Source organism: Miscanthus floridulus, chromosome 2 (genome assembly GCF_019320115.1).
Source record: "Miscanthus floridulus cultivar M001 chromosome 2, ASM1932011v1, whole genome shotgun sequence".
In the NCBI taxonomy this organism is placed as follows: Eukaryota; Viridiplantae; Streptophyta; class Magnoliopsida; order Poales; family Poaceae; genus Miscanthus; species Miscanthus floridulus.
In genome coordinates this window covers 70,696,004-70,722,583 of record NC_089581.1, presented here as the reverse complement: position 1 = coordinate 70,722,583, position 26,580 = coordinate 70,696,004, and the positions used below count along the sequence as shown (strand labels likewise).

General features: G+C 46.8%; 2 protein-coding genes and 1 pseudogene across 4 annotated transcripts; all 3 read left to right on the top strand.

Moving 5' to 3' along the window:
- Positions 1–7,603: 7,603 nt before the first annotated feature.
- LOC136525915 (flowering locus K homology domain-like) lies at positions 7,604–18,150 on the top strand (annotated as a pseudogene).
- A 1,259-nt stretch (positions 18,151–19,409) lies between these two features.
- On the top strand, positions 19,410–22,107 carry LOC136525924 (probable myosin-binding protein 5). 2 transcript variants are annotated; one of them, XM_066518756.1, is made up of 3 exons: positions 19,410–19,932; positions 20,034–21,268; positions 21,752–22,107. In XM_066518756.1, exons 1-2 carry the CDS (start codon positions 19,422–19,424, stop codon positions 21,221–21,223), a joined length of 1,701 nt encoding a protein of 566 aa, XP_066374853.1. In that variant the 5' UTR covers positions 19,410–19,421; the 3' UTR covers positions 21,224–21,268; positions 21,752–22,107. The 2 variants fall into 2 exon arrangements, with proteins under 2 accessions (XP_066374853.1, XP_066374848.1); XM_066518751.1 differs by having other exon boundaries at positions 21,738–22,107.
- Positions 22,108–24,596: 2,489 nt separating this feature from the next.
- On the top strand, positions 24,597–26,579 carry LOC136539092 (GABA transporter 1-like). 2 transcript variants are annotated; one of them, XM_066531031.1, is made up of 6 exons: positions 24,597–24,855; positions 24,954–25,076; positions 25,289–25,576; positions 25,662–25,792; positions 25,892–26,107; positions 26,190–26,579. In XM_066531031.1, the coding sequence occupies exons 1-6, from the start codon at positions 24,678–24,680 to the stop codon at positions 26,418–26,420; spliced, it is 1,167 nt and encodes a 388-aa protein (XP_066387128.1). In that variant the 5' UTR covers positions 24,597–24,677; the 3' UTR covers positions 26,421–26,579. The 2 variants fall into 2 exon arrangements, with proteins under 2 accessions (XP_066387128.1, XP_066387127.1); XM_066531030.1 differs by having other exon boundaries at positions 26,179–26,579.
- The last annotated feature ends 1 nt before the right edge of the window (position 26,580 follows it).

Here is a 26,580-nt window from a genome sequence, read left to right as displayed (position 1 = left end):
TTGTGACCTCGACTCCAGTAACCCAGAAGACAAAAGAGGCACCTAAAGACCCCAAGTGCTCCAAAGCAGCTGCAACGCGGCTTAAGGCCCTGGCACCACCAGCTCAGCAACTAGCGGCCACTGCCACCGAAAGCCACGAAGATGACGATGAATTGGCGAAAGTTATCGATTCAACTCCTCAAATGAAGGAGGTCATAGATGATGCGTCAACAAAGAAGGCCTCACTGGATCCCCAGGATCCGGCTAAAACCACCAATATCGGGTCAAACCTGATCCAAATAGGAACTCGAGCTCATTGCTTTTCTCCTGGCAAATAAGGATGTGTTCGCTTGGGATCTGTCTGATATGCCTGGGATCTCTAGAGAAGTAATCAAGCATAGACTTGGTCTACTAGCTAGCGCCCGACTAGTTAGACAGAAGCAAAGACGCTACACATCAGAAAAATGAGCTGCCATACGTGATGAAATCAACTGACTTCTGAAGTCACGGCGGCGCTGGGAGGCCTGTCAGTTGCCAAGTCGCAGAGAAGGCACGGGCAGTAGGCACCGTTGATTCGATCGTGACGGTCGAGATCGCCCCTTTGGTTATCATGATTCATGGGATGAGTTGTCTTCTCATTTACTGGTTAAGCTCTATCGATTAAATATACTCCTTCCCTTCCAAACAATAAGCTAATTTTTATCGTAACTTTTGATATGACTAGCTAATATGTCCTGCATTGTAACGAGAGAAAAGAAACTATCTAACGTTCATAGAAAAAAGAGAACGTGATTGATACTCTGTCTATTCCAAAAATAAGTGTTGATATAGTATTTATGTTGGTTAAACTTAAATTTTTTTTATGTTTAGCTAGATTTATAGAAAATATTATCAACATTTATATCTTCAAATAAATTTATTATAAAAATATATTCAACTATGTATCTAATGATAATAATTATGTACTATAAATATTAATATTTTCTTGTATATATATTTTGTCAATGTTAAAAGTGTTTGACTCGAGCAACACTTATTTTGGAACGGAGGAGTACATACCTATCTATATTTTACCCTTTTTATATAATTTAAAAGTTATTGCCTCCATTCGAAATTATAAGATATTTTGTCTTTTTTGACGCATAGCTTTTGCTACGCATTTAAATATATATTATGTCTAGATATATAATAAGGGTATGCTTTGTAGAGCTCCAGTTCCCACCAAAATAACTTAAACTATAACTTCTATGATACTGCATGGTTTCGACTTCATTGATTAGAGAAAGATTTATTAGAAAAAAATTCCTCCCGATAGATAAAAGGATGAAATATCGATAATATCCTTCTTTTTTCCTCTCTTTTCCTTTTCTATCTTCTTCCTTCAACATGGTTAATCTTTCGGCTATGTTGTAATTAGCTTTTGATTTCTTTGATTTTGCTTTGTCCCTAGGGATTGTACCTCTCTTATCTATCAATAGAATTGGACACCGTCTTCAGCCGGTTCGTTAAAAAAAGGAAATCTGTAGGTGGGATATTGATTGGACTAAACGCTAGAGGCCCGGTCATTTTATTTTACGACAATGATAGGGTCAGGGAATCGTGTGGACGCTTTGCTTACTGGGCTTGCGTACCGGCCCAGCCAATCGGCATATGACCTTCCTAACTCCTGTAGAACGTTTCTTCACTCTCGTTCGTCGCAGTCACTTCTACTGAGCCATCCGTACGCAGCAGCCGCCGCTGCACAATCCACCCGTCGCGCCTGCGACGCGCCGTCCGCCCGCACCTACTCTGCCTCACCGCCAAGGCCATCCTCCGCTGCTCCCAATCCCACGCCGCGCCCACCCCAATCCCGCGCCGCACCCCCATCTCACCTCATTTGTCGCGACTATGGTGTTCATTGCGCCAACCCCATCCCTGCGTCACTAGGAGGAGGTCGCCGCCGGTGCACCTGCGCTTGGGGGTACGTTGGGTCGTTGTTCTCGATGTCCTCTGACCCGAGCTTGCTGGCTACTGCACTTCCTCACCAGGTAGGTTGTGGCTACCGGCGATACAATATTTTAAGTGTTTCAGATGTTTCGAGTGTTTCATCTTTATGTTGTAAAAATAGATTTGGCATGTTGCATATGTTGTAATGACAATATATGCATGTTGCAAGCGTATTTTTTGAGTATTTTTAGGTGTTTCAAACGTATGTTTCAAGTGTTTCAGCTGTTTTGATACATATGTTGCAATTGTTTCATCTGAATGTTGCATATGTTTTACAATTGCTACACACGTGTTTTAAGTGTTTTTGCAAGTGTTTTATATTGCAAACGTTTCAGCTGTTTTGGATGTATGTTACAAGTGTTTCATCTGAATGTTTTAATAATAGATTGGGATGCTCCACATGTTGCAATGTGCCCCACCTACCACAACCTCCTATTGCAGTTTGTTGGGGGCGTCGTGCATGCGCGTGGGGGAGCGGAGGGATGGAGCATTGCTCGGCGGCGGGTGGGGGAAGGAGAGGAAGATGGCGGCAGGGGCGCATGCGGTCCCGTGCGCGCGCAGGAAGCAAGGGAGCAGCGCAGGAGCAGCAGGCGTGGAGGGGAGCGGCGCAGCAGGGAAGTGCTTGGAGCGGCAGGAGGGGAGGGAAGGGGAGGGGCACGGGAAGCGGGAAGCACAGGAACGGCGCGGGTGGTCCCCTGTCTGTGCTTGCAGCAGGCGCTGCCCCAAACGTGTAGCAGGCCCGGGCGTCCGGACACGCACATCCATCTGCGCGTCCGTCCGAACGCTAGCAGCGACGATTATTTTATCTGATGAATGGAGCACATGGTCCATGAATTTTCCTTGTAAACCCTGTCCCTCTGCTATGTTAGTACGAGTAGGTGCTGCGCATTGGCGTTTGGAATTTGATGATTGCCTGTTTGTCATGTCACCCCGCACATTGCATTGCATCTGCCGCCAGCACAACTGTGGACGCACGGGGAGCTGGGTGTTGGCACGCGCACGTGTAGACGACTGACGAAGCAATCTTGGAAGCCATCTTTCCATGATCGGAAAGATTCGTAACGAGGACGGCACGAGAACCGATGCAGATTAGGCCACACTGGTCATCATCACCATCACCGTCACGGCGCCCCGCCCGGCCCCACGACGACTCAAGATTAACCAAACCTACAAACTACTATGCTGCTCCGTTCATCACATACCCATTCCTGGCTGCGGTGACGAACCACGGAACTAAACACTGGAATACAATAATTGATACTGGTAGCTTAGCTCGAGAAGATGCAGGTCTGAAGCTGTGTGTGGCCTCTACGCATTCCTCTTCAATAATCTTCATCAAGACATGGACAGTATTGACTTGATCTGAAACGACGCTAGCTGGAAGATTCATAGCACGATTGATTGAAGATAGAGCACGATTGATTGAAGATGGACGAACCGGCTGCAAGATTCATGGTGAATCAACACTGGAACTCTGAAAAAAAAAACGAGAATGGAAACACTTACTGCAAACAAGAAGACTTCATTGCTGCCAGCAGCAAGCACGAGTTGTTCAGATCACAGCAGGGATCACCGTCTTCTTCCCTGACTCTGTGATGGATTGAGCTGTTGAGGGGAATGAAGCCTGGTCCGAGACCGTCCAATCGAGAGGACGCCGCCGGCCGACTGTCCGGTCTCGCGCCAGACGACATTCCCCTCAACAAGACGATCGTCAGAACGAAGGAAGACGGAGGAGGAAAAGGACCGATCGCGAGCTTATACAGGCTGCGGCCTGCGGCAAATGATGCTGCCTTGTGGCAGGCAATGGCGTCAAGTCCACAAGCAATCCCCTTGCATTGCCTGCACAAGTACACCAACACAAATCTTTGCGTTGTCTACGCATCACAACGCCATGTCTGCAATGTCAAAAGGAGATTTATGTCAAGGGGACGGACTGACTGAGACATTTAATCATGGTCATGCATTTGAATATGGGCATACTATGCATTTAATTAGTCGCAAATCGAAATCATGAGTAATATATGCTCAGCTATGATGATTATGCAAAAACTTGGCACCAAGATTCCGTGAATAATAGTCAACTAAGCAGATAAGATTATAGACACAAAAGTCAATTAGTCCTTTGTGAAATTTTAGCCATCATCATTACGCTTATTATTCTTGGCTATGATTAAGCATAATATTGAGTTGCTGCTGAGGGGAAAGGGATTAGTAAAAAAGTTTGTTCTTTCAGGAGTGCTTGACTCTGACATCAGTTCATGATTTTTATTCCCCAGCAAAGACCAAATTATTATAGGGGGCTTCTTTATATTAGCTTTGCATAATTGCATTGCATTGCATTTCCCGGCTGTTTTGATTCCAGGCTTAGCACTTAAGAAACTACGGCCTTCAGGCACCGTGCTCCTGCTGCCTACTGCTACAGAAAAGAGAGCCTTTCTTTTTTCTGGTTTTGAGGCTGTGGATTACAAACGGATAGAGAAAAACAGTCTTGTTCTCCTCTTTATTATTTCTTTATTGCCAGTTGGCATTAATGAACAACATATTTTTCTTCACCTAAATTATTTATTTATCTTGGTAAAAGATCGCCTAATTTGTTTTTGTTATTTCTTTTTTGGTGGGTAGACCATAGCAGAGCTTCACTGTCAGGCTTTTCGATGGCTTTTGTTATTTCTTTGCTTAATTAACCCACTTGAATAACTTTAACATATTTGTGAAACCTAAATGGCACTTAAAGACTTGGGAAAACGGCCTGCAATGGCACTTAAATGGCCACAAGTGAGATACGCCCTGCAATGGCAGGAGGGTCCTTTTGTCAAGCTTTGAAGATATTTCTTTTGTGTTCTTAAGAGTAGTCATGAACAGATCCATTCTATTCGCCTAATTCCTTCTCTTTCTTTTTTCATTTCTCTGTTCTTTTTGTTAGAATTTATTAAATGTAAAGCTTTTTTGGTTTATAGGAGATCAAGATCATGTTCTACTGCCTATCTGGCATCAACATGGCTACTAAGTTCCAAGACTTAAACAAGTTTTCCGAAAGATAAATTTAGAATGTAGTAAAACTATTTTGATATTATCCGCCACAGTCCCCTATTGTGCCAAAAAAAATCCATTAAAATATTCATCAAAGGAACTTTACTCATACTACAACTCCCTCCGTCCTTAAATAACTGTCGTCGTTGGTGCACGTGCTTACGGTTTGACTCGATTTGTAGAAAATACGTGCAATATTTGTATCTCCAAATAAATTTATTAAAAAACTACATTCAAATATGTTTCCAATAATACTAATTATGTAACATAAATATTAATATTTTTTAATATATATTAAGTCCAAGTTGTTTCTCAGGAAGCGAAAAGACTAATATTTAGGGACAGATGGAGTAATTTTTACTGTGTACATCTGACCTAGATATCCGCAAGAAATGTCAAAGGAAAACAAATGACCCTTTTATATTGTCAAGGCCACTATTTTAACTAAGCACTAGAAACTTAGAATTTTTTTATGAAATAAGCTTTATTAAAAATAAAGCTCCGGTCTCTGTAATGAAGCGAAACACAACCACTAGGGCTTGTTCGTAACGTGGGAAAAATTCTCTTTTCCTATGTTTTTCCAGTGAAATTGAACTGATTCCTATAAAATTCCTACATGATTTGTGTATTCCAAACAGGCCTTACAATAAAAGAAAGAAAGAAGAATGAGACCCAACAAGCTCTGAGCATTTGGGTCTTAGACTCAATGAAAATTCTGTATTCCAACCAGACCTTACAATAAAAGAAAGAAAGAAGAATGGGATCCAATAAGCTCTAAGCATTTGGGTCTTAGACTCAATATACAGCTCAAAACCACGTATCTCAACCTATAGTCCAACTACTAAGAAATAGCTTGACATGGTTGCCTCTATTTTCTTGTGCCACGAAGTGAAATATGGGCAAAGCCTTCAAAACTCTGACTTATCCTCCAACAAAAGAAGGTGACGAACATTGCAACTAAAGCATCTCACATGTCCGTCGGTCGTCCGATAACATGACTCGATAATCACAGACGATGACTAGAACAACTGAATAGATGAACGACATTCATTTGAGCATTCATAGTCTTGTTCTTTTCACAAAGCTCATCAAACTAGAGCTCTTCCCCTCACAGCCGAAGAGAATTCCACCATTTTGTCTGATCGGCTGCGCTGCTGCTGCCGCTGAAGGTACGTCCTCATTAGCTAAAAAAAAAAAAGGCCGAGCAGTGGCTCAAAATTTGCTGGCCTGCTGACGCCACGTGAGTATGTCAGACGCCGAGACGATACATCAGGTACGGACGTCGGTAACTTGTACTTTGCCCAATTTCCCCTTTGTTATTAGTCTACGTTTTTTTAAACTAAAAATTAGTGGATATTTATTTTTGTTTTACCCCCAATATCTATTCTCTAGAGTACAATACTTTAGACTCTTATAACCTTCTGATTAGGCCCCTTGGAACGTAGGATTGGAAAAAATATAGGAATAGGAAAAACACAATAATAGGATAAGAATGCATATGTAAAACAGAGAAATGAAAAACACAGGGAGTTTTAGAAATAGGTACTTGGATGAACTACAGGAGAAACACAGGAACCAAACACACGAGGTTTTGAGTGGATGATTTTTTTCCTATAAAATTAAACGCAAAGGAAAGTTTCATGTTTTAGGTGTGTGCACCTAAGAAATATATGATTAATATAGGAAAAGGACAAAATTAATACTCCCTCTATTTTTTAAATTAAAAGTCGTCCTGACTCTTTTAATATAAAATAAAATTTTGTTATGTATATATATTTAGATGCAATAGCAAAAATCTCTGTCTTTGTCCCGCATTTTAATATCGAGTATTCGCAATACCTGAATTTCTAAATACCTACTACCCGAATTTTTCTGGTTATCCAAATGCCCATCCCTCCTATCCTTAGGCACACAACGTCCTAGGTCCGAACCATTCACAATGCACGAGCAATTTTTTCAGCCCAGCCCACTATAAGGCCGCACAGGGCCCAACAACAACCTTGCGGCGCCGACGGAGTCGGAGTGTGTCAGTTGTGAGCGTGTTCGCCCTTGTCTAGCCCTAGCTTAGTTGGACCCTAAAATCCAAAAAGTTGCTACAGTACCTATCACATTGAATGTTTGCGGCCCATGTATGGAGCATTAAATGTAGACGAAAAGAAAAACTAATTGCACAGTTTGATGAGAAATTGCGAGACGAACGTTTTAAGCCTAATTAGTCAATGTTTGGACATTATTTGCCAAATAAAAACGAAGGTGCTACAGTAGTCCCAAAATCCAAATTTCGCGAACTAAACAAGGGCTTAGTTGGACCCCAAAATTCAAAAAGTTGCTACAGTATCTGTCACATCAAATATTTGCGGTTCGTGCATGAAGCATTAAATGTAGACGAAAAGAAAAACTAATTGCACAGTTTGGTGGGAAATTGCGAGACGAACGTTTTAAGCCTAATTAGTCAATATTTGGACACTATTTGCCAAATAAAAACGAAGATGCTACAGTGGTCCAAAATCCAAATTTCGCGAACTAAACAGGGAATCCAAAATCCAAAATCGAAAAGAACAGTAAAAACCCCTCGCTGGTCGCTGCTGCTCTCCACCAACTTAAAAAACCCCTTTCTTTCTTCCTTCCTCACGTGCTCCGACGCGCCGCGGCTCGTCGTCACCGCCGCCGCGGCCGCCATTGCCGCCTCCTCCACGTGCACGCCTCCCCACCGCCCCCTTGCTGCGCGGAGGTAAGGGTAGCCTCTCCCCTACCTACTACCTGTCCTGCTTCCCATGCGTGCGCGCGCTTGCTTCCCGGGGATCACGTCTTTTGGTTGGGCTGGGTGGCGGCGCGGACTCCGGCGGGTTCGGAGAGCGAGCGGGAGCGGTCGGCGGATAGGAGCGGCGCTTCCGTTTCTAGGGTTGGGGGGAAGGTGACGGGGTTGGGTTGATGGAGCACACAGAGTAGACCTGAGCGTTTGGGGGGGTGCAAAACCGCGTCAAGCCGTCAACTTGACCCAATTGCAAGCTATATGTTGCTGGATTGTTTTTCTTCTTTTTTGTTCTTATCTGATGCTTGCTTAGTTTTGGGTTTACGTATGCGGGTTTCTCCTCGTCTGATGCCCGCGTTGGGCCCCCTTTTGCCACTCTAAAACTGTGATTGACTGATTATGGTCTGGACGGTGAATGCTGTTGCTTGAGAGCAGCATCAGACGTTGCTGCCTTATGCACCTGCCATTCGAGTGTGAATTTCACTTGTATTGTATTGTGAGACAGCGTGTATCACTTATTTCCGGGCCTATTAGGTTATATTCTGTTGTGTGGTTCTATTGTTTTATCTGTGGAAATGCCCTGATTGTTCAACATTAGTACATTGCCCAACCTTATTGCTTTCATTCACTCTGCCAACACAAATATGTCACTGATATTTAATTTCAACATTCTAATACCCATTTAGGGTGCACCTATTGTTATTGTTGGGCGTTGTTTCACCTGTGCTGTCTATCTGTTTGATGCTTCAGTGCTGGTGACCATGGCTCAGATGCAGTCAAGTTCGAAGGAGAAAGAGGTTCATGAAGTCACCAGGAAATCCAATGAGCAGAGTGTTCTGAATCTAGGTACTGTTGATGATGAAGACTCTGGTGATACCACTTCCTCTGCTGATGAAAGCAAGTATCCTGGTTGGCCTGGAACTAGTGTCTTCAGGATGCTGATTCCTGCACAGAAGGTCGGTGCAATTATCGGCCACAAAGGCGAGAGGGTCAGAAGACTCTGAGGAAACAAGAGCCTGTGTTCGTATTATTGGCAGTCATCTTTGTGCGGCACAGCAAGCTGTAAGATAGCCATTATCTGATCCTCTACAGCTAAAAATTCCTTTAAATATGTCCTGGTGGCTCCCGAGGAGAAAAAACATGATTTATGTTTTTGCTCAATTCAAAAAAAGAAATCCTAAAATTTGCTTTAATTTTTTTTTTGAAAGGTAATCATTTTTGGAAGGGAACAGCCTGATGAGCCATTACCTCCAGCCGTGGATGCCCTACTAAGAATATATCAGCAAACTATTAACGATGACTCTTTAGATGTGGGATCCGATAGTGTGATTGTCAGGCGGATTCTTGCACCCAGTGAACAGGCAGCAAGCCTTATTGGCGAGCATGGTGTGATGATTAATTCAATCATGGAAGCTTCTCAAACCGACATCTGTGTCCTTGGTAACTTAATTTGATGTAACCTCTCAGCTCAGTTTTTGACAACTATTATTTGCTTCTGCTCAGTGCTTGTGTGTCGATTATTGCACTTACGTAATTGGAATATGGGTAATCTGCCAGGAAGCAACAGATTTTGTGTTTTACTGAAGTATAGTTAGTCCTGTTGCTGCACAACTTTGCTCTGGTAAATCTGATGTTTGAAAAGATTAAGTATGTTTTGCTAACAGAGGTCCAATTGATATTGCAAATTGGATCTTTTATGAAACATGGTTGCACTTAGAAACGCTAGGCAGAAGATGCACTTTTGAAATGTAGTGTTGCACTGTTGCTGTCGCAATTGTTAGTGACACATGTTGTTATGACCGGCATCCCCTACAGCCGTCGCAGCCCAGCTAAGGGCTAGGAGGGAAGCCGGCCATCAAAGGGCTATGGCCCATATAATTGTCGCAATTATAGTATTGCTAGAGGGTTATTTTATAATTATCGCTATTAGAGAGACATATAAATATTTGTAAGACTCTATTTGGGAGATTAAGCAGAAACATACTATTGTTTCCGGCTTCCTCAGGGAGCCGGGAGAAACCCTAGCCGGGTGAAACCCTAGCCGCCTCCTCTTTCTCTCTCTCGGCAGTTGCAGCCACGGCGCCCTCGCGCCGTCCTCGGCCACGTCCAGCCATCTCGCATCCGTACAACTTGCGTAGCCGCGCCGGTAGGGATCCTAGCCCTATCAACCTGGTATCAGCATTGCCTGGTTCGATGACGACTGCTCCTCCGAGTTCCTCCATCCCGGTGACCACTTCGCCGCCGACCGCTGCGTCGTCGGAGTTGTCGGAGGCGTCCCCTGCCTCTGCCCAGCCCCTGACGTTGGAGTCGCTGGGGGCCAAGGTTGATCTGATCGCCAACGCGGTGGTCTCCATGCAGACGGCGTGGGCCGGCCTGCTCCAGGCGCCTCCACCGCCGCCGTTTCCCGCACCACCACTGCCTCCGCCGCCGGTGCCCACGGCACCGATCCCGACTGTGCTAGCGACTTCCTACCCCTACGGCATGCCGTCGACGGGGGCCGGAGTTCCGCTCCATCTGTTGCAATGGCCGGCCTCGCCGTCACCGCTGCCTGATTGGCTGCAGCCGCCCGTGACGGCGTCTGCTCCGCCCTACTCGATAGCCACGTCGACAACCCCATCACCCTCCACGACGATCGCGACAACAGCGGTTCCAACCCTGCCTTCCGCCGGCGGTCCTCTCGCTGGGGGGGGGGGGTGGGGGGGTGGACGGCTCGCTGTTCTTCGGGGCGCCCTCTTCCTCGGGCGGCCAGCAGCAGGGGGGCCTTGACCCGGGCCTTGGTGCTGCCCTCGCGGGCGCCTAGGCGGGGCCCAAATTCTACAAATTGGAGTTTCCTACGTACGACGGCTCGGCAGACCCCCTGAATTGGTTGAACCAGTGCGAGCAGTTCTTCCGCGGTCAGCAGACGCTCGCATCCGCGCGCACATGGCTCGCGTCCTACCATCTTCGGGGTGCTGCCCAGACATGGTACTACGCCCTGGAGCAGGACGAGGGCATGCCCCCTAGGGAGCGCTTCCGCGAGTTATGTTCGCTCCGCTTCGGGCCTCCCGTTCTGGGCACACGGTTGGCGGAGCTTGCCCGCCTTCCTTTTGGTTCTTCCGTGCAGGATTACTCGGAGCACTACAATGCCATCCTGTGCCACGCCCGCAACCTCTCCGCTCGCCAAAAGGCGGAGTTGTACATTGGCGGGCTGCCGGACCAGCTCCGCAAGCAGGTTCAGCTCCGCGCACCGCCCGACCTCCAAACCGCCATGTACTTGGCACGGGCGTTCGAGGATTGCGTATCTCCACCTGCCCCGCAGCCTCGTGGCGCCCGGCCGCCCCTGCGGTCAACCTGGACTCCGCAGCAGCGAACACCGAGCGCGGGTCCTCCACCTGCGGCCGCCGCTCCTACACCGACCCCAGCGGCGCCCACTTTTCGTCGGCTCTCTCCGGCCGAACAGCAGGAGCGCCGTCGCCCGGGGCTGTGCTTCAACTGTGACGAGCCTTACGTACGCGGGCACGTGTGCAAGCGCCTCTTCTACCTGGAGGTCGACGACTACATCGTGGAGACTCCCGTGGAGGCAACCGAGGACACCCCTTCCAGCGAGTTAGCCGGCCCGGAGATGGCTGCCGCTAACGCCCTTGTGGTCTCCCTCCAGGCTGTTGCAGGGATTCGGGCCGCCAACTCCATGCTGCTGCCCGTCGTCATCAAGGGCGAACGCTTCCTGGCCCTCCTCGACACGGGCTCCACCCATAACTTCGTGTCGGGGGAGACCATGCGCTGCCTGGGGCTCGTTCCTGCGGGCGGGGAGCGCCTGCGGATCACGGTGGCCAATGGTGACCGCATGCCTTGTGAGGGCATCGCGTGCAACGTGCCCATTAGCATCTACGACGAGGACTTTGCCATCACGTGTGTCGGCCTCAACTTGGGCGGATTTGACTTCATCATCGGCTTCGACTTCATCCGCACCTTGGGCCCCATACTATGGGACTGCGAGGCCCTCACCCTGTCGTTTTGGCGCGACGGCCGCCGCGTCACCTGGCAGGGAGTGGCCGGGGCAGTTGCACCCTCTCCAGCCCCCTCGGCACAGCTGCTGGCCGTGGCTGCCTCCGAGCCACGGCAGCCGCTGCTGGACGTCCTCCTCCAGCAGCACGCCGTCGTCTTCACCGAACCCACGGGCCTTTCGCCGGCGCGAGCGTACGACCACCGCATCCACTTGCTACCGGGCACCGCGCCGGTGGCGGTGCGCCCTTACCGCTATCCCCAGCTACAGAAGGACGAGCTGGAGCGGCAGTGCGTGGCCATGCTCACCCAAGGGATCATCAGGCCGACCACTTCGCCTTTCTCGGCGCCCGTCTTGCTGGTGCGCAAGGCGGACCAGTCGTGGCGCTTCTGCATTGACTACCGCGCCCTCAACGCCAAGACGTCCAAGGACAAGTTCCCGATTCCGGTGGTCGATGAGCTCCTCGATGAGCTCCATGGAGCTCGCTTTTTCACAAAGCTGGACCTACGCTCGGGGTATCATCAGGTGCAGATGCATCCCGACGACATCGCCAAGACGGCGTTCCGCACTCACCACGACCACTTCGAGTTTCTGGTGATGCCTTTCGGGCTTTCTAATGCCCCGGCCACCTTCCAGGCCCTGATGAATGATGTGCTTCGCGACTACCTCCGGAGGTTTGTGCTCATTTTCTTCGATGATATCCTCATCTACAGCTCGTCGTGGTCCGAGCATCTGCAGCACATCAACATCGTCCTCAGCGCCCTGCGGGCGCACCATCTCCACTTGAAGCGCTCCAAGTGCTCGTTTGGGGCGCCATCCGTGACCTATCTTGGCCATGTCATCGCCGAGGGCGGTGTCGCCATGGACGCCGACAAGGTCGACGCGGTGGCGGCGTGGCCTCTACCTCGCTCGGCCCGGGGCCTTCGCGGCTTCTTGGGCTTGGCGGGATACTACAGGAAGTTCATCCGCGACTTCGGCATCATCGCGGCCCCGCTCACGCGTCTCTTGCGGCGAGACGCGTTCGTGTGGGACGACGACGCGACGACTGCTTTCGAGACGCTCAAGCGCGCCTTGACGACGGGGCCCGTGCTTCAGATGCCGGATTTCGACGCTACTTTCGTGGTCGACTGCGATGCATCGGGCGCGGGGTTCGGCGCCGTCCTCCACCAGGGCGCGGGACCCCTCGCCTACTTCAGCAGGCCATTTGCAGCTCGCCACCTCAAGCTCGCCGCCTACGAACGCGAGCTCATCGGCTTGGTGCAAGCTGTGCGCCACTGCGCCCGTATTTGTGGGGGCGCCCCTTCCTGGTTCGCACTGACCACTACAGTCTCAAATTTTTGCTTGATCAGCGTTTGTCTACCGTCCCACAGCACCAATGGATCAGCAAACTTTTCGGCTTCGACTTCACCGTGGAGTACCGCCCGGGCCGCCTCAACACCGTGGCGGACGCTCTGTCACGCCGCGACAATGAGGCGGTGGCGCCTGTACCTTCGCCGGACGCACTCGGGGCAGCGGTGGCTGTGTCCGGGCCTTCGTTTGACCTCCTCGACGCCATCAGGCGCGCTACAGCCGCGGCGCCGGATGGCCAGCGGCTGCTGCAGCAGCTCCAGGCCGGGGAGCTCACGGAGCCATGGTGCCTGGACAGCGGCCTCCTCCTCCACGGGTCTCGCATCTTCGTGCCGGATCACGGGGACCTCCGCCACCAGGTCCTCCTGCTGGCTCATGCCGCCGGCCATGAGGGGACCCAGAAGACGCTGCACCGCCTCCGTGCCGAGTTCTACATTCCGCGGGACAGGGCACTGGTGCGAGACTTGGTGCGGTCCTGCACCACGTGCCAGCGCAACAAGACGGAGGCGTTGCAGCCAGCGGGACTGCTGCAGCCCCTCGACGTGCCCTCCCAAGTTTGGGCGGACATCTCGATCGACTTCATCGAGGGGCTGCCCAAAGTCGCCGGCAAGTCGGTTATCCTCACCGTCGTCGACAGTTTCTCTAAGTACGCGCACTTCATCGCGCTCGGGCACCCCTACACGGCCGCGTCGGTCGCCCGTGCTTTCTTCGACGGCATTGTACGGCTCCACGGGTTTCCGCTCTCCATCGTCAGTGACCGGGACCCCGTGTTCACCGGCCACGTGTGGCGGGACCTTTTCCAGATGGCGGGCGTCAAGCTCCGCATGAGCACCGCCTTCCACCCTCAGACGGACGGCCAGTCGGAGGTGGTCAACAAGGTGATTGCCATGTATTTGCGCTGTGTTACAGGTGACCGGCCTCGGGCATGGGTGGACTGGCTGTCGTGGGCGGAGTATTGCTACAATACTTCTTTTCATACCGCCCTCCGCGCCACGCCTTTCGAGGTCGTCTACGGTCGACCACCGCCGCCCATATTGCCGTACCAGCCGGGAACGGCTCGTACCGAGGCCGCCGACGCCATCCTCCGCAGCCGCGACGAGATGCTCGCTGAGGTCCGTCAGCGGCTCCTTCAAGCCCAGCAGCTCTCCAAACGCTACTACGACGCCAACCACAGGGATGTGGAGTTCGAGGTGGGCTCGTGGGTCTGGCTACGTCTCCTTCACCGCACCACGCAGCAGTCCCTCGACCCTCGCTCCAAGCGCAAGTTGGGGCCGCGCTGGGCGGGACCGTTTCGCGTGCTTGAGCGCATCGGTCGCGTCGCCTACCGCCTCCAGCTGCCCGATGACGCCCGCATCCACGATGTTTTCCATGTGGGCCTCCTGAAGCAGCACCGCGGCGATCCCCCCACTGCCGCCGGCGCCCTGCCACCGGCTTTGGATGGCCGGGTCCTGCCAGGCCCGGAACGCGCCCTGCGCGCTCAGCAGCGCCGGGGTGTTTGGAAGATTTTGATCAAGTGGCGCGGTCTGTCAGCAGATGATGCAACGTGGGAGTCACTCGAGGAGTTCCGCGCCGAGCACCCCGATTTCCAGCTCGAGGACGAGCTGTTTTTGCAGGCGGGGAGAGATGTTATGACCGGCATCCCCTACAGCCGTCGCAGCCCAGCTAAGGGCTAGGAGGGAAGCCGGCCATCAAAGGGCTATGGCCCATATAATTGTCGCAATTATAGTATTGCTAGAGGGTTATTTTATAATTATCGCTATTAGAGAGACATATAAATATTTGTAAGACTCTATTTGGGAGATTAAGCAGAAACATACTATTGTTTCCGGCTTCCTCAGGGAGCCGGGAGAAACCCTAGCCGGGTGAAACCCTAGCCGCCTCCTCTTTCTCTCTCTCGGCAGTTGCAGCCACGGCGCCCTCGCGCCGTCCTCGGCCACGTCCAGCCATCTCGCATCCGTACAACTTGCGTAGCCGCTCCGGTAGGGATCCTAGCCCTATCACATGTGCTCTATATGCTGTCAGATATCCGTATCTCTTAATGGTCGTGCCTACCCATTTGATTCTGACAAAATCAATCAATCTATTAGTTACAGAACAAGCAGAGAAGTCAGTGTACATGGTCTCTTCTTGTACTGAACTGGGACTCAGCTACTTTCAAAGAGTTCTGGTAAAGTATAAAACTGTGCTATAACTTTTGAGCTCCTTAATTTTCATGTACTATTTTTGTTACTTGATTTCTCGACCTATCTTGCAATAGCAACTTTAACACTGAAAATGATTGCTCATGGCAACTAGCTAGTATGAATTGATCAAATTCTCATAACACATCATCTGTTGATTTGATGAAGCACGATTCTTACCTTATCTGTATCTAATTTGTTACATTCACTGTTTAGATGGTGATCTGCCTCCTGTTGCACTGGAAGAAGATAGGGCTGTTGAAATATGGGGACTGCCTGCAAGAGTGCATAAGGCTTTGGAACTTGTTGCTTCTCATCTGAGAAAGTACCTGGTTGATCGAAGTGTGATCCCATTGTTTGATTGTCATGTAAGTTGTCAGCCACTATTTTGAGCATTTGTTATTCAATTTCAATGGCACACCGGAAACTGTGCACATTTGTAAGCTCACCAATATGTAATTCTGAGGACTTGTTGCTTCTCAGGTACCTATGCCAATCTTGCACATGGACATGCCCCCATGTCACTACATTGACTATCCTGAGGGCCCTGTGCATCCAGTTAGTCCAGGTTATCACTCTGTATCTGCTGAAGATCTCCAACATGAACAATGGATTGACACTGTCTATTTGAGGGGTAGGCATCCTATGGGAAATCTTCGACATGCTGATACATTTGAATACAGATGGGAAGCACCTACACCTTTCAGGAGATATCGATCTGTTACACCACCAAATCATGCTATAACTGCATATGGGCCAGAAGCATCATCACCTATGGAAGCATATCTATCAGCTCCTATGGAATTACATTCACACCACAACCTTCAAAATGGTTGGCATTCATCTCCAGTTAATTCAACAGATTCTGTTGAAAGAATACGCTCCCTTATATCTGTGTATGGACAACAAGCATGGCTACAGAAACAGACATGTCAATCAGCTAAACTGGGTAAACATCCACAGTTCGGAATATCTTTACATGGAAATGAAGCCCATCCGACTAGGGTATCTCCGAGAGATTCTACTGAACAACCTCCATCTCCCGGTATTTCTGCTTGTGGACGAGAAGCATCTCCATGCTTCAGAATGCATCCACCAACTACTGTGGAAAATCTTCTAAACTGTCGTGTATGTGGACCAGAAGCACAACTACCACTACATCCGGCTCCAACACCATCAACTAGTCGATCAACAGCAGTTGCTTCTCAGGTCTGTATGATTTCCAAGGAGTCTTATTTATTTGCTTGACCACATGTTTTCATTGTTTTGCTAAAAAAATGATTTGTGTCTATTTGGTTGGTGGGTTGTTTGACAGGTTAAGAAAAAGATGCAAGTACCAATATTCTATGCTGAAGCTGTCATTGGCCCAGCTGGTGAAAGAATTGAATACATTCGTTGTACCAGCAGGTCGAGCATTTTGATAACCAATTCTGAGGGCGCAATGTCTATTGAGATCACTGGAAGTGCTGCAACAGATGTTCTAACTGCAGAGCAGCTGATTAAGGTATTCTAAGAAATTTTTCATACCTCTGCTGAGATAGTAATATTAATCATTTACATAGGACATTCCCAGGCTATATGATAAGCAAATACTTAAATTTCCCACCTGACTCCTCTGTGGTTACACATGTAAAACATAAAGTTTTTCTGTCCTTTTTTTTTTTGAAAACAAAGTAGTTTCTTTGGTGGGATGCCTATGTTCAGTTTCTAGTGTATTCAATATATTTGATTAATTGATACTTATTCGTGTAAGAATACGCCTCCGTTCAACGGATGCTGCTGGTCTTGTTCCGATACTCAATGTTACTCTAAGTGTGCTTGCACATTCTAGTTGTTAACGTTCAAATGCACTACAATTGAGTATTTCAATTGTAACCTGATTTTAAATTGAGAATAATCAAAGAAACAACTCAATACTTTTGTTAGTGTGAGCAGTGTACAGTAGTCAAGGTTCAAATTTACTTGTTTTTGCATTCCATCTTATCTTCTGCTGTTGTACTACTCAAAGAGATCATTTTTAATACCAAAAAGAATGTAATCCTCACTTTTTGATGAGTCAATAAATCTCAAGTTTGTCCAAATATATATAAAAAAGAATTAATATTTATGATGCGCAATAAGTATCATTAGATTAATCATAGAATATATTTTTATAGTAAATCCATTTGGAGATACAAATATTGACACTATTTCTACTCCCTTTATTCTGAATTATAAGGTGTTTTGGCTTTTCTAGATACGTAAATATACACTATGTCTAGATACATAGTAAAAACAATGTATGTAGAAAAGCCAAAATGTCTTATAAGTTGAAATGGAGGGAGTATAAACGCACTCCCTCCGTCCCAAAATACTTGACCTTATAGGATTCAAATTTTGTCCCAAAATATTTGACACACTTCCAAATACACATTTCTCTTCCCCCAACAAACCTTTTTTCTTTTCCCAATACATCTCTATCTCTATTTCTCTCTGTCTCTCTTTGTTTTCTGTGCATCACACATTTTCACTATTTCTTAATTCCGGTGTCTGAACCGAAAACGTCAAATATTTTGGGACTGAGGGAGTAGTCAAACTTAAGAGAGTTTAACTTAGTCCAAACCTAGGATTACATTATCTTTGGGGTGGAGGTAGTAATTTAAGCTGATGCTTTAAATTTTGTTCTGTTTATGGTTATCAGGGTTATAAACATCGCCTTTTCACACTCTTGATCATTGTTTCCTTTTCTAGAACTTTATGGCTGAAGCAGCTGCTGCCTCCCCTGGTCACAGTTTTGACTTCATTCCATCATATTTGCCAGTACCCAGATCTGCCCAAGCTGATGTTCTTGCTTTCCCTGGGACAAGTGAAGTGTCCAGTTTGCCAGAACGGTGCCTGCAAATGATTTACTGAATATCCCCAACAGTTTTATTTTCTACATATACCACCAAAGATAGCCAAGCACCAATACCAGCAACACAGGAATATACCAGAGACAGTAAATTCGGAAGATGTTTTGATATTCATCCTGAGACTATGCTAGCTTTACAATCTCAACCCTAAGGATTTCATCTGGATTACTTCTAGACCCCTTTTTTGTTGTAGCCTTTATTCAGTCCATGGGTTGAACGTTAGAAACTAGAGAGCCTGAGAATATGCTATATATGGAAGTAAAGTTTTGGTTGATTCAGCGAAGATGGGGTAGCATGATATGTGTGCCGGGATGATTGAACGGTTGTGTTTCGCTGAAACAAATTCATACTAATCTTTGCTCCATGAGATATCTATTGTTTGTTGTCTATGTTAGCTGCTCTAGTGTCATCTGTTAGTATGGATATTTGCTGGTTTACTGGGTCTGGGTGCTGCACAAAGGCACTTCCTCGAGAAAATCAGGGGCTCCACATGTGTGTTTTTATTTTTCTGATTCTGATTTGATATGATGGGAAAGAAAACCTTTTGGTCCCAGACGTGTGAGGCTGCGCTGAAACCTCTCGCCTGACGCTGTTGGGCATGCAGGCATTAGAGAGGGAAAACGCCGCGTTTGGGGGCTCCGCTGCAAGGCAGACAGACGCATTCGGCTCCTCGTTTCTCTCTCTTCTCTTCGTTCCCGCGCGGAGAGGGAGAGAGAGAAACAGGGGAGCGTCCACCTCCTCTTCCCTGCCAAGAAACCATGATTTCTTACGGGTTTGTACCCAATTTTCTTTAGGATTTCCGATTCGATTCTCCGGCGAGGGTATGCATCATAATCAGTCACTTTTGTCCCATTTTTGTTGTCGAGGATGTGACCTATGTTCTAGAATGTGGAATGTTTTTTTTTTGTGTGACAGTTTTGATTTTTCTTTTTTATCATCAAATGCCGCAAAGAGGAATCTTGACCAGCGTGGAATGCCACATAATAACGTTGCTGCAGCCTTTTTGCAGGGAAAATTGTAACTTCTGCTGCAACGCGTACAAAATTTCGAATTCATCCATTCCACTTCTCTCCGTGCAATCAGCCATTCATACATTGGTTCTGGCATTCGTTCGGCCTCCTCAAGGAAGCTCCTTATATTATATATAAAGATCAAAATTCCTTGGGCTGCATTGAGGCAAAGATCAAACTTCCTTAGGCTGCATTGAAGCATTGGTGTGATTCATTGAGAAAGCGCTGCCACTGTATGTAAATTTTGATGTAAACTGACCAGACATGGCTGCGAAAGACGGCTCGGGATCACAAGACTTGGGGCACAGGTTCTGGCCCATGCTGTCCTACGCTTGCGGCGAGCTATGTGTGATCATACTGCTCTACGTGGCTGCCTTGGCATCCTATGCAGCCACAAGGTTGGCGCGCATCTGCGGGCTCCGGCCGCCCTGCATCATGTGCACAAGGCTGGACCGCGCCCTCCATGGAAAGCCATGGTTCTCCGGGGACTTGGTCTGTGCCGTGCATCGGTCTGAGATCTCGTCTCTGGCTTACTGCAAGAGCCATGACCAGCTTGCATGCTCTGGTGATCTCTGCAAAGCATGCCTACTTTCATGCAAAGCGGTAGGTGTTGGTGAGGAGGTGAACTCTCGGTCTGCATCTAGCAGGTCAACAAGGTTGTGTTCTTGTTGCACGGATCCATTCAAGAATGCTCGCAGCACGCAGAAGCATTCTGAAGCGGCCAATACTGTGGATTCTTGGAATAGTGTACCTGTAGATCATCCAAATGAGAAGAGTATGTGTAGCTATCTAAACTGCTGTACTCTAGTGACTAGTGTTATATATAATTGGATATTTTGATCTTCTGACTAACTGCACGCATTTTTCTTGATGTAGCTTTTGTGGTGGGTATTGAGGAAGTCCATGAATCAGATGGTTCACCAGGCTCACATGGACAATCCAGAAAGGACAGCGCTCCTTCTGCGAATGGTGGGACAGCAAAGAGCAACTATAGATCGGCTGCACCAACACGCATTGCTGTGGACCGCAACGGCAGTGTGAAGAATGCTTCAGTTGCTAGGGTCAACTTGACATCTCCTCGGCCATCAGAAATTCTCTGTGCCAGGGACAGCAATTCAACAACGCAACAAGAAGTGAAGGCGCTCCTTTCTCAGATATCTTCTGTACGGGGCCTCGATAGTTCTTCCATTGAAGGATCTCCTAGCCCTGGTATCAGTGTTCTGAATGAAGAAAGCAACCATGCGAGCAAGAGGCCATATCTCGAGAGGAACTATTCTGTGCTGGAACCTTCAGACGGGAGCCTCACCGACGATGTTGAAGGGGAGAGTTCTCTCGAGAACGTAAAGAAACAGCTTGAGCTCAACAAGAAGTCAATGGCTGCTCTTTACAAAGAGCTTGAGGAAGAACGGAGCGCTTCGGCAGTCGCAGCTAGCCAGACGATGGCCATGATCAATAGATTGCAGGAGGAGAAGGCTGCAATGCAGATGGAAGCACTGCAGTACCTGAGGATGATGGAACAGCAGGCTGACCACGACCACCTAGCAATACAGGATCTACATGATTTACTTACAGAGAGGGAGAAAGAATTGCTTGACTTGGACGCTGAACTTGCACACTGCAGGAGGCTCCTGCAGAATGATCCATTCAATGGTGACAGACTTAATGGCACTGATACAATGAACAACATGGATTTTGTGGGGAGCGCTATGTCGCATTTTGAAGACGATAAGGCATACATTTTGGAATCCTTGAGCAGATTGGAGGAAAATCTTGGCATTTCCACAAACAGACTTGCTTCTGGTGACGCCAGAAATAGTCAAGAAGACATACTGTTTGAAGATCATACAAGAGCTGATGGATCTCCTTCCAACAGTGACAAGTTGAGTGGTGTAGCAAGTCTTAGGATTGAAATTTCTCTGTTGAATATAAGACTGAGGGCACTTGAAGAGGATCAGGAGTTTCTCAAGCAGGTATTGAGTTCCCTCCGATGTGGTAGTGATGGACTGCAGTGTATACAGGAGATAACCAGCCATTTAGCAGAGTTGCGAAGAGTTGTGACTCATTAAAAAAAATGATTTTGCCCCAAGTTCACACTATTTGGCCATCATGAGGTAAGAACTATTCTAGTCATCGTTTAATTGCAGGGGGAACATGTTCTGAAAAGCAAAGAAATTTTATAGCATTGTTTATATTATGCAAACATCGTAACAAATGAGAACCTGAAACCTTCATTAGCCATGATGCGTGAAAACCTTAAAATGCTCATCATGGAAACCTTATGCTTTGCGATACAGAGATATCACGAAGGTCGAGCTTCTTAGGAAATATTATGTGTTGAAACCCAGAAGCCCACCCGTGTCTTCCCTAGAAATGACAAATATAGCTGTTTCACCATATTGAGGTTTCAGAAGTTGCCCGGATTAACAACTTCCTACTTTATTGCCTAAATTATATATACTTTCTTGATATTTTCCCAACACAGTAGAAACCTATTGATTTGTCATTTCAATTTTCTTTGAAGCAAAATTCTTGCGGTGGATACTAGTGTTTACAGTTCCTAAATATCCAGTGCCTTTACAGGTCTTCTCATGCAGATATATGCAGGCTAAAGAGAGCGTTTCCAGTGAGTGCCCACAATGCCATCTATCTTAAATCGCACAAACCTGAAGATGGATGCCATTGCAGGAATACCCATGCTCTTCACTTCTGATCAGGCTCAATAGCAGACCAAAATTTTCCATCTCTTGCACTTGAGTTTCTCGTCGACATTTGCAGATTACTGAAACAGATGGAACTCTAAAAAGAATTACTGAAAGAGATGAAACATCTCTTGTATGTGATATGGTGGTTGTTGAAATTAGGAGCAAGCATGTAACTTTTGACGTAACCAACCTTGATGGTTCCTGCCAAGAGGAGTTAAATTGTACATGATATATGCAGTTCATGTAAAGTCAGTGAATATCCCTTATTCTGAGATGCAAGGTGTCATGACTATCCAATTTCGGATTTTTTTTATTTTTAATCATTTTTTATTCATTATTTCAATAATAATAGCTCCTAATTTTTTTTTGCGGATCTGACCCTTTTGATCGCGCTAGAGCGGCGTGACAAAATAACGTTGTCGCGCTATATGTATTGGCGCGGCAACATCTGCCACGTTAGACGGTGTTTTTGATGTGGAAAACGTCACGCTACTCCCACTTGGCGTGACATGTCATGCCACCGGGAGTGGCGTGACAAGACCGAACCTTTGAAAAATTATAACTCTTTAATACGATGTCGGATGAAGATGAAATTTATATGAAAATTGTAGCTCTCGATGAGATCTACAACTTTGTAGTTTTGAGTTTTTTCATTCGAGAACGTTAAGACGCTTAAAAAATAATATAAAATTTTAAGAGCATAATAACCGCGTACTAGTGCTTGTCGTATTAGACAAATAATATCTTTCTGTATGGTGTCAAATGAAAATACTTTTTACATCAAAGTTGTAGCTCTAAATGAGATCTACAACTTTATAGTTTTTTGTTTGCACATTTGGAGTCGTTAAGATGCTCAAAAAAATAATATAAAATTTCAGTAGCATAATAATTGCATACTAGCGCTTATCGTATTAGAAAAATAATATCGTTTTTGTATCGTGTCAGATGAAGATACTTTTATATCAAAGTTAGAGCTCTCAATGAGATCTACAACTTTCATTTAAAAAGTATTTTTTATATAACATCAAATAAGAAATATACGATTTTTCTAAAAAGATAAGCTATTATACACGATTAATATGCTGCTAAAACTTTATATTAGTTTTTCGAGTATGTTAACGACCTCAAATATGAAAACTCAAAACTATGAACTTATTGATCTTGCTACTAGCCACAACTTTAATATAAAATGTATCTTCATTTGGCACCATACAAAAACAAGATTATTTTTCTAATACGACAAACGCTAGTATGCGATTATTATGCTGCTAAAATTTTATATTATTTTTTCGTTTATCTTAACGATCTCAAATATAAAAACCAAAAACTACAAAATTGTAGATCTCATTGAGAGCTACAACTTTCATGTAAAAAGTATCTTTATTTGACGACATAAAAAAAATATTATTTTTCTAATGCGACAAGTATTAACACGTGGTTATTATGCTCCTAAAAATTTATATTATATTTTTAGCATCTTACCGTCCTCAAATGAAAAAAACTCAAAACTATAAAGTTGTAGATCTCATCAAGAGCTGCAGTTTTCATATAAATTTCATCTTCATCTCACGTCATATCAAAGAGTTATGATTTTTCAAAAGTTGTCTTATCGTCGCTCATGGTGACATGATAGAACAATTCTGTCACGCCAGCGGGAGTGGCATGACAGTGTTTTCCACATCGGAAACACCATCTAACATGACAGATGTTGTCACACAAATGCATGTAGCGCGACAACGTTATTTGGTCGTGCCAGCGGCGCTGGTGCGACCAAAAGGGTTAAATCTGTAAAAAAAATTTAGGAGCGATTATTTTTGAAATATTGAATAAAAAAGATTAAAAAACAAAAATTCTCCTCCAATTTCCTTGTCTCCAACCTGCAAATTTTCCATTGGCTAGCGTTGTCTTAGCTCAACATTCCTTGTGGACTAAACATCACTTCACTCACATGAAACATATTAGTCCACTAATGTTCTCACTCCATTTCCAAAACCCAAATGGGGTCCAGATGCTTTCAGCTTTGCCCCCAGGCAGCTAGACGTCGCCCATGAAGCTCCCAACTCGTGTGGTGAAGCTCCAAAAGATTTGTATCACCCTTGCTTTCTAGTGGATATATATTTTGAGCACTGAAAAACTGGAAAAGGGTACCGAACCATCCGGTGCTCCGGTGCTCACAAATTTTAGCCTAGTCTAGAAAGTCAGTCTTTCTGTTGATTGCTCAATGATTATATGATGCTCACATTTTTCCACTGCCGCTCAAAGCTTGTTCTGATTATGGAGTTGTTTTTCTTCCTTTCAAATGCATATTCTGCCTCGACTAAATTTAAACTTACATATGAACTAAACCCTCTGTTTCAAATCATCACGTAATTATGACGTCAAACTCACTTCATGTACTCGTGACCCTAATATCGCTTTAAGCTCACACAACACAAAACTGGATAGATCGACGATATGCCCACTTATGCTAGGCTAACCTGTGGCCCTGAATGTCAGTGAGATACTACTTCCATAGGAGAGTCGTCCGACGTCATTACAGGCTGTGTTCCAGTGTCCCTGTTGTCCGACACCAACATGAGAGGACGGACATCTTTCTCTCGGCTCTGTACTCTGTAGTCAACATAAGAATAAGATAAGCCAAATCGGTGCGCCATTTTCCTTGTACGTCCCTTTCGAGATCTCTGACTCACTTGAGTATCCACCACCAAACAGCTGACATCTCTGCCGGTCTGCCCTCTCGTGCTCGTCTCGTCTGCCTGAAGCAGCTAGGTGAAGAGAGCAGCAGCAGCCGCCGCCGCCAGCAGCTTCACAGTCACACATGTCGTCGTCACCGGCGAGAGCCGGCGGCGCACTGGAGGATCAGGCGGAGGCCGACGTGGAGGAGACTGGGAGAGGCACGTGGAGGCACGCGGCCTTCCACGTGGCGACGACGATCGCCACGCCGGCGGCCTACGCCCCCTTGCCCTTTGCTGTTGCCTCCCTTGGCTGGCCTCTTGGTGAGTGCAAGTGGTTGGCTTCGTCAGTGTATTCATTTCATTGTCTTGTGTGCTTGCTTGGGTACTTAACGGGAGCTTAATTGGTTAACCACGTTCAGGTGTCTGCAGCTTGGTTATTGGGACACTGGTTACCTGGTGCTCGAGCTTGGTCGTGGCCTCGCTGTGGCGGTGGAATGGGGAGAAACACACCAACTACCGGCTCCTGGCAGAGAGCATCTTTGGTCAGTAATAGCATTATTTGCCATAGCAAATAAACTTCTCTCTTTATTTATGCCTGATAGTAGCATTCTAACAGAGAAACTTTCTGAAAAGAGACTGATCATTGTACGTAGTTTTGATTCCTCGTTAGTGAATTCCATTTCAGTATAGAGTAACACTGTTAGCAGTACTGCAACTGAAAAGTTACTTACAACTGTGCTTTTAATTTGTTCAGGTCCTTGGGGCTACTGGTACGTCTCGTTCTTCCAGCAGGTGGCATCGGTAGGCAACAACATTGCAATCCAGATCGCAGCCGGCAGCAGCCTCAAGGCCGTGTACAAGCACTACCACACCGCTGACGACGGCGCAATGACCCTGCAGCAGTTCATCCTTGTCTTCGGTGCACTGGAGCTGCTCCTTTCCCAGCTCCCTGACATCCATTCGCTCCGGTGGGTCAATGCTATCTGCACTGCCAGCACCGTTGGATTTGCGGGGACAACCATTGGTGTCACAATATATGATGGTAATATAGTATTAGCACACTTTTTTTTTTGTCTGCAGAACAAGATGGGGGTGGAATTGTCACTGATGAATATGGGTTACTCCAGGATATCGGATCGAAAGAAAGGGGATCAGTTACAGTCTACAAGGAAGCACCGCAACTAAGATCTTCAGAGCTTTCAACGCATTGGGCACGATAGCGTTCTCCTTCGGCGACGCCATGCTGCCAGAAATTCAGGTGCCCATCTGATTCTGATCTGATGTTCACATATGATGAGATCCATGTATGCCGTAACCTGCCATTCTCAAGACTCTGGACTGAAAATCTGAAATTCAGAGCACTGTGCGGGAACCGGTGAGGGCAAACATGTACAGAGGCGTCTCTTCAGCGTACACGATCATCGTCGTGTCCTACTGGACCCTCGCATTCAGTGGCTACTGGGCATTTGGCTCTCAGGTCCAGCCCTACATCCTGTCCTCCCTGACAGCTCCAAGATGGGCAACTGTAATGGCAAACCTGTTTGCAGTCATTCAGATAGCAGGTTGCTTCCAGGTAAACTAAACACCTGCTGTTCCCATCTGCAATCAATTTGGTGGCTAAAGTAACAGTAATTCTTCGTCAAGATATACTGCAGGCCGACTTTTGCGCACTTCGAGGAGAGGATTCAGGCGAAGAAGAACAGGAGCTGCAGATCCTGCCTGTGCCGGCTGACATACACGTCTGCATACATGGCCGTGATCACGCTCGTCTCCGCAGCAATGCCATTCTTTGGGGACTTTGTATCAGTCTGCGGAGCAATTGGGTTCACCCCTTTGGACTTCGTGCTGCCTGCATTGGCACTTCTCAAGACCACGACGATGCCTGATAACCCAGGATTGCAGTGTGCTGTGAAGATGCTCGGCGCTGCTGTCGCAATCTTGTTCTCGATCATAGGTGCCCTGGCATGCATTGGCGCAATCAGATCGATCGCGCTCGATGTCAAAACCTATAAGTTCTTCCATGATATGTGATATGATGATGGTTTT

Bases quoted from the DNA above. Each gene is read 5' to 3' on its own strand.
- LOC136525924 (XM_066518756.1), top strand. From the start codon at position 19,422: ATGGCTGCGAAAGACGGCTCGGGATCACAAGACTTGGGGCACAGGTTC. The intron at 19,933-20,033 runs GTATGTGTAGCT...TTCTTGATGTAG, and splicing joins AGATCATCCAAATGAGAAGA to CTTTTGTGGTGGGTATTGAG.
- LOC136539092 (XM_066531030.1), top strand. From the start codon at position 24,678: ATGTCGTCGTCACCGGCGAGAGCCGGCGGCGCACTGGAGGATCAGGCG. The intron at 25,077-25,288 runs GTCAGTAATAGC...TAATTTGTTCAG, and splicing joins CCTGGCAGAGAGCATCTTTG to GTCCTTGGGGCTACTGGTAC. The intron at 26,108-26,178 runs GTAAACTAAACA...TTCTTCGTCAAG, and splicing joins AGATAGCAGGTTGCTTCCAG to ATATACTGCAGGCCGACTTT.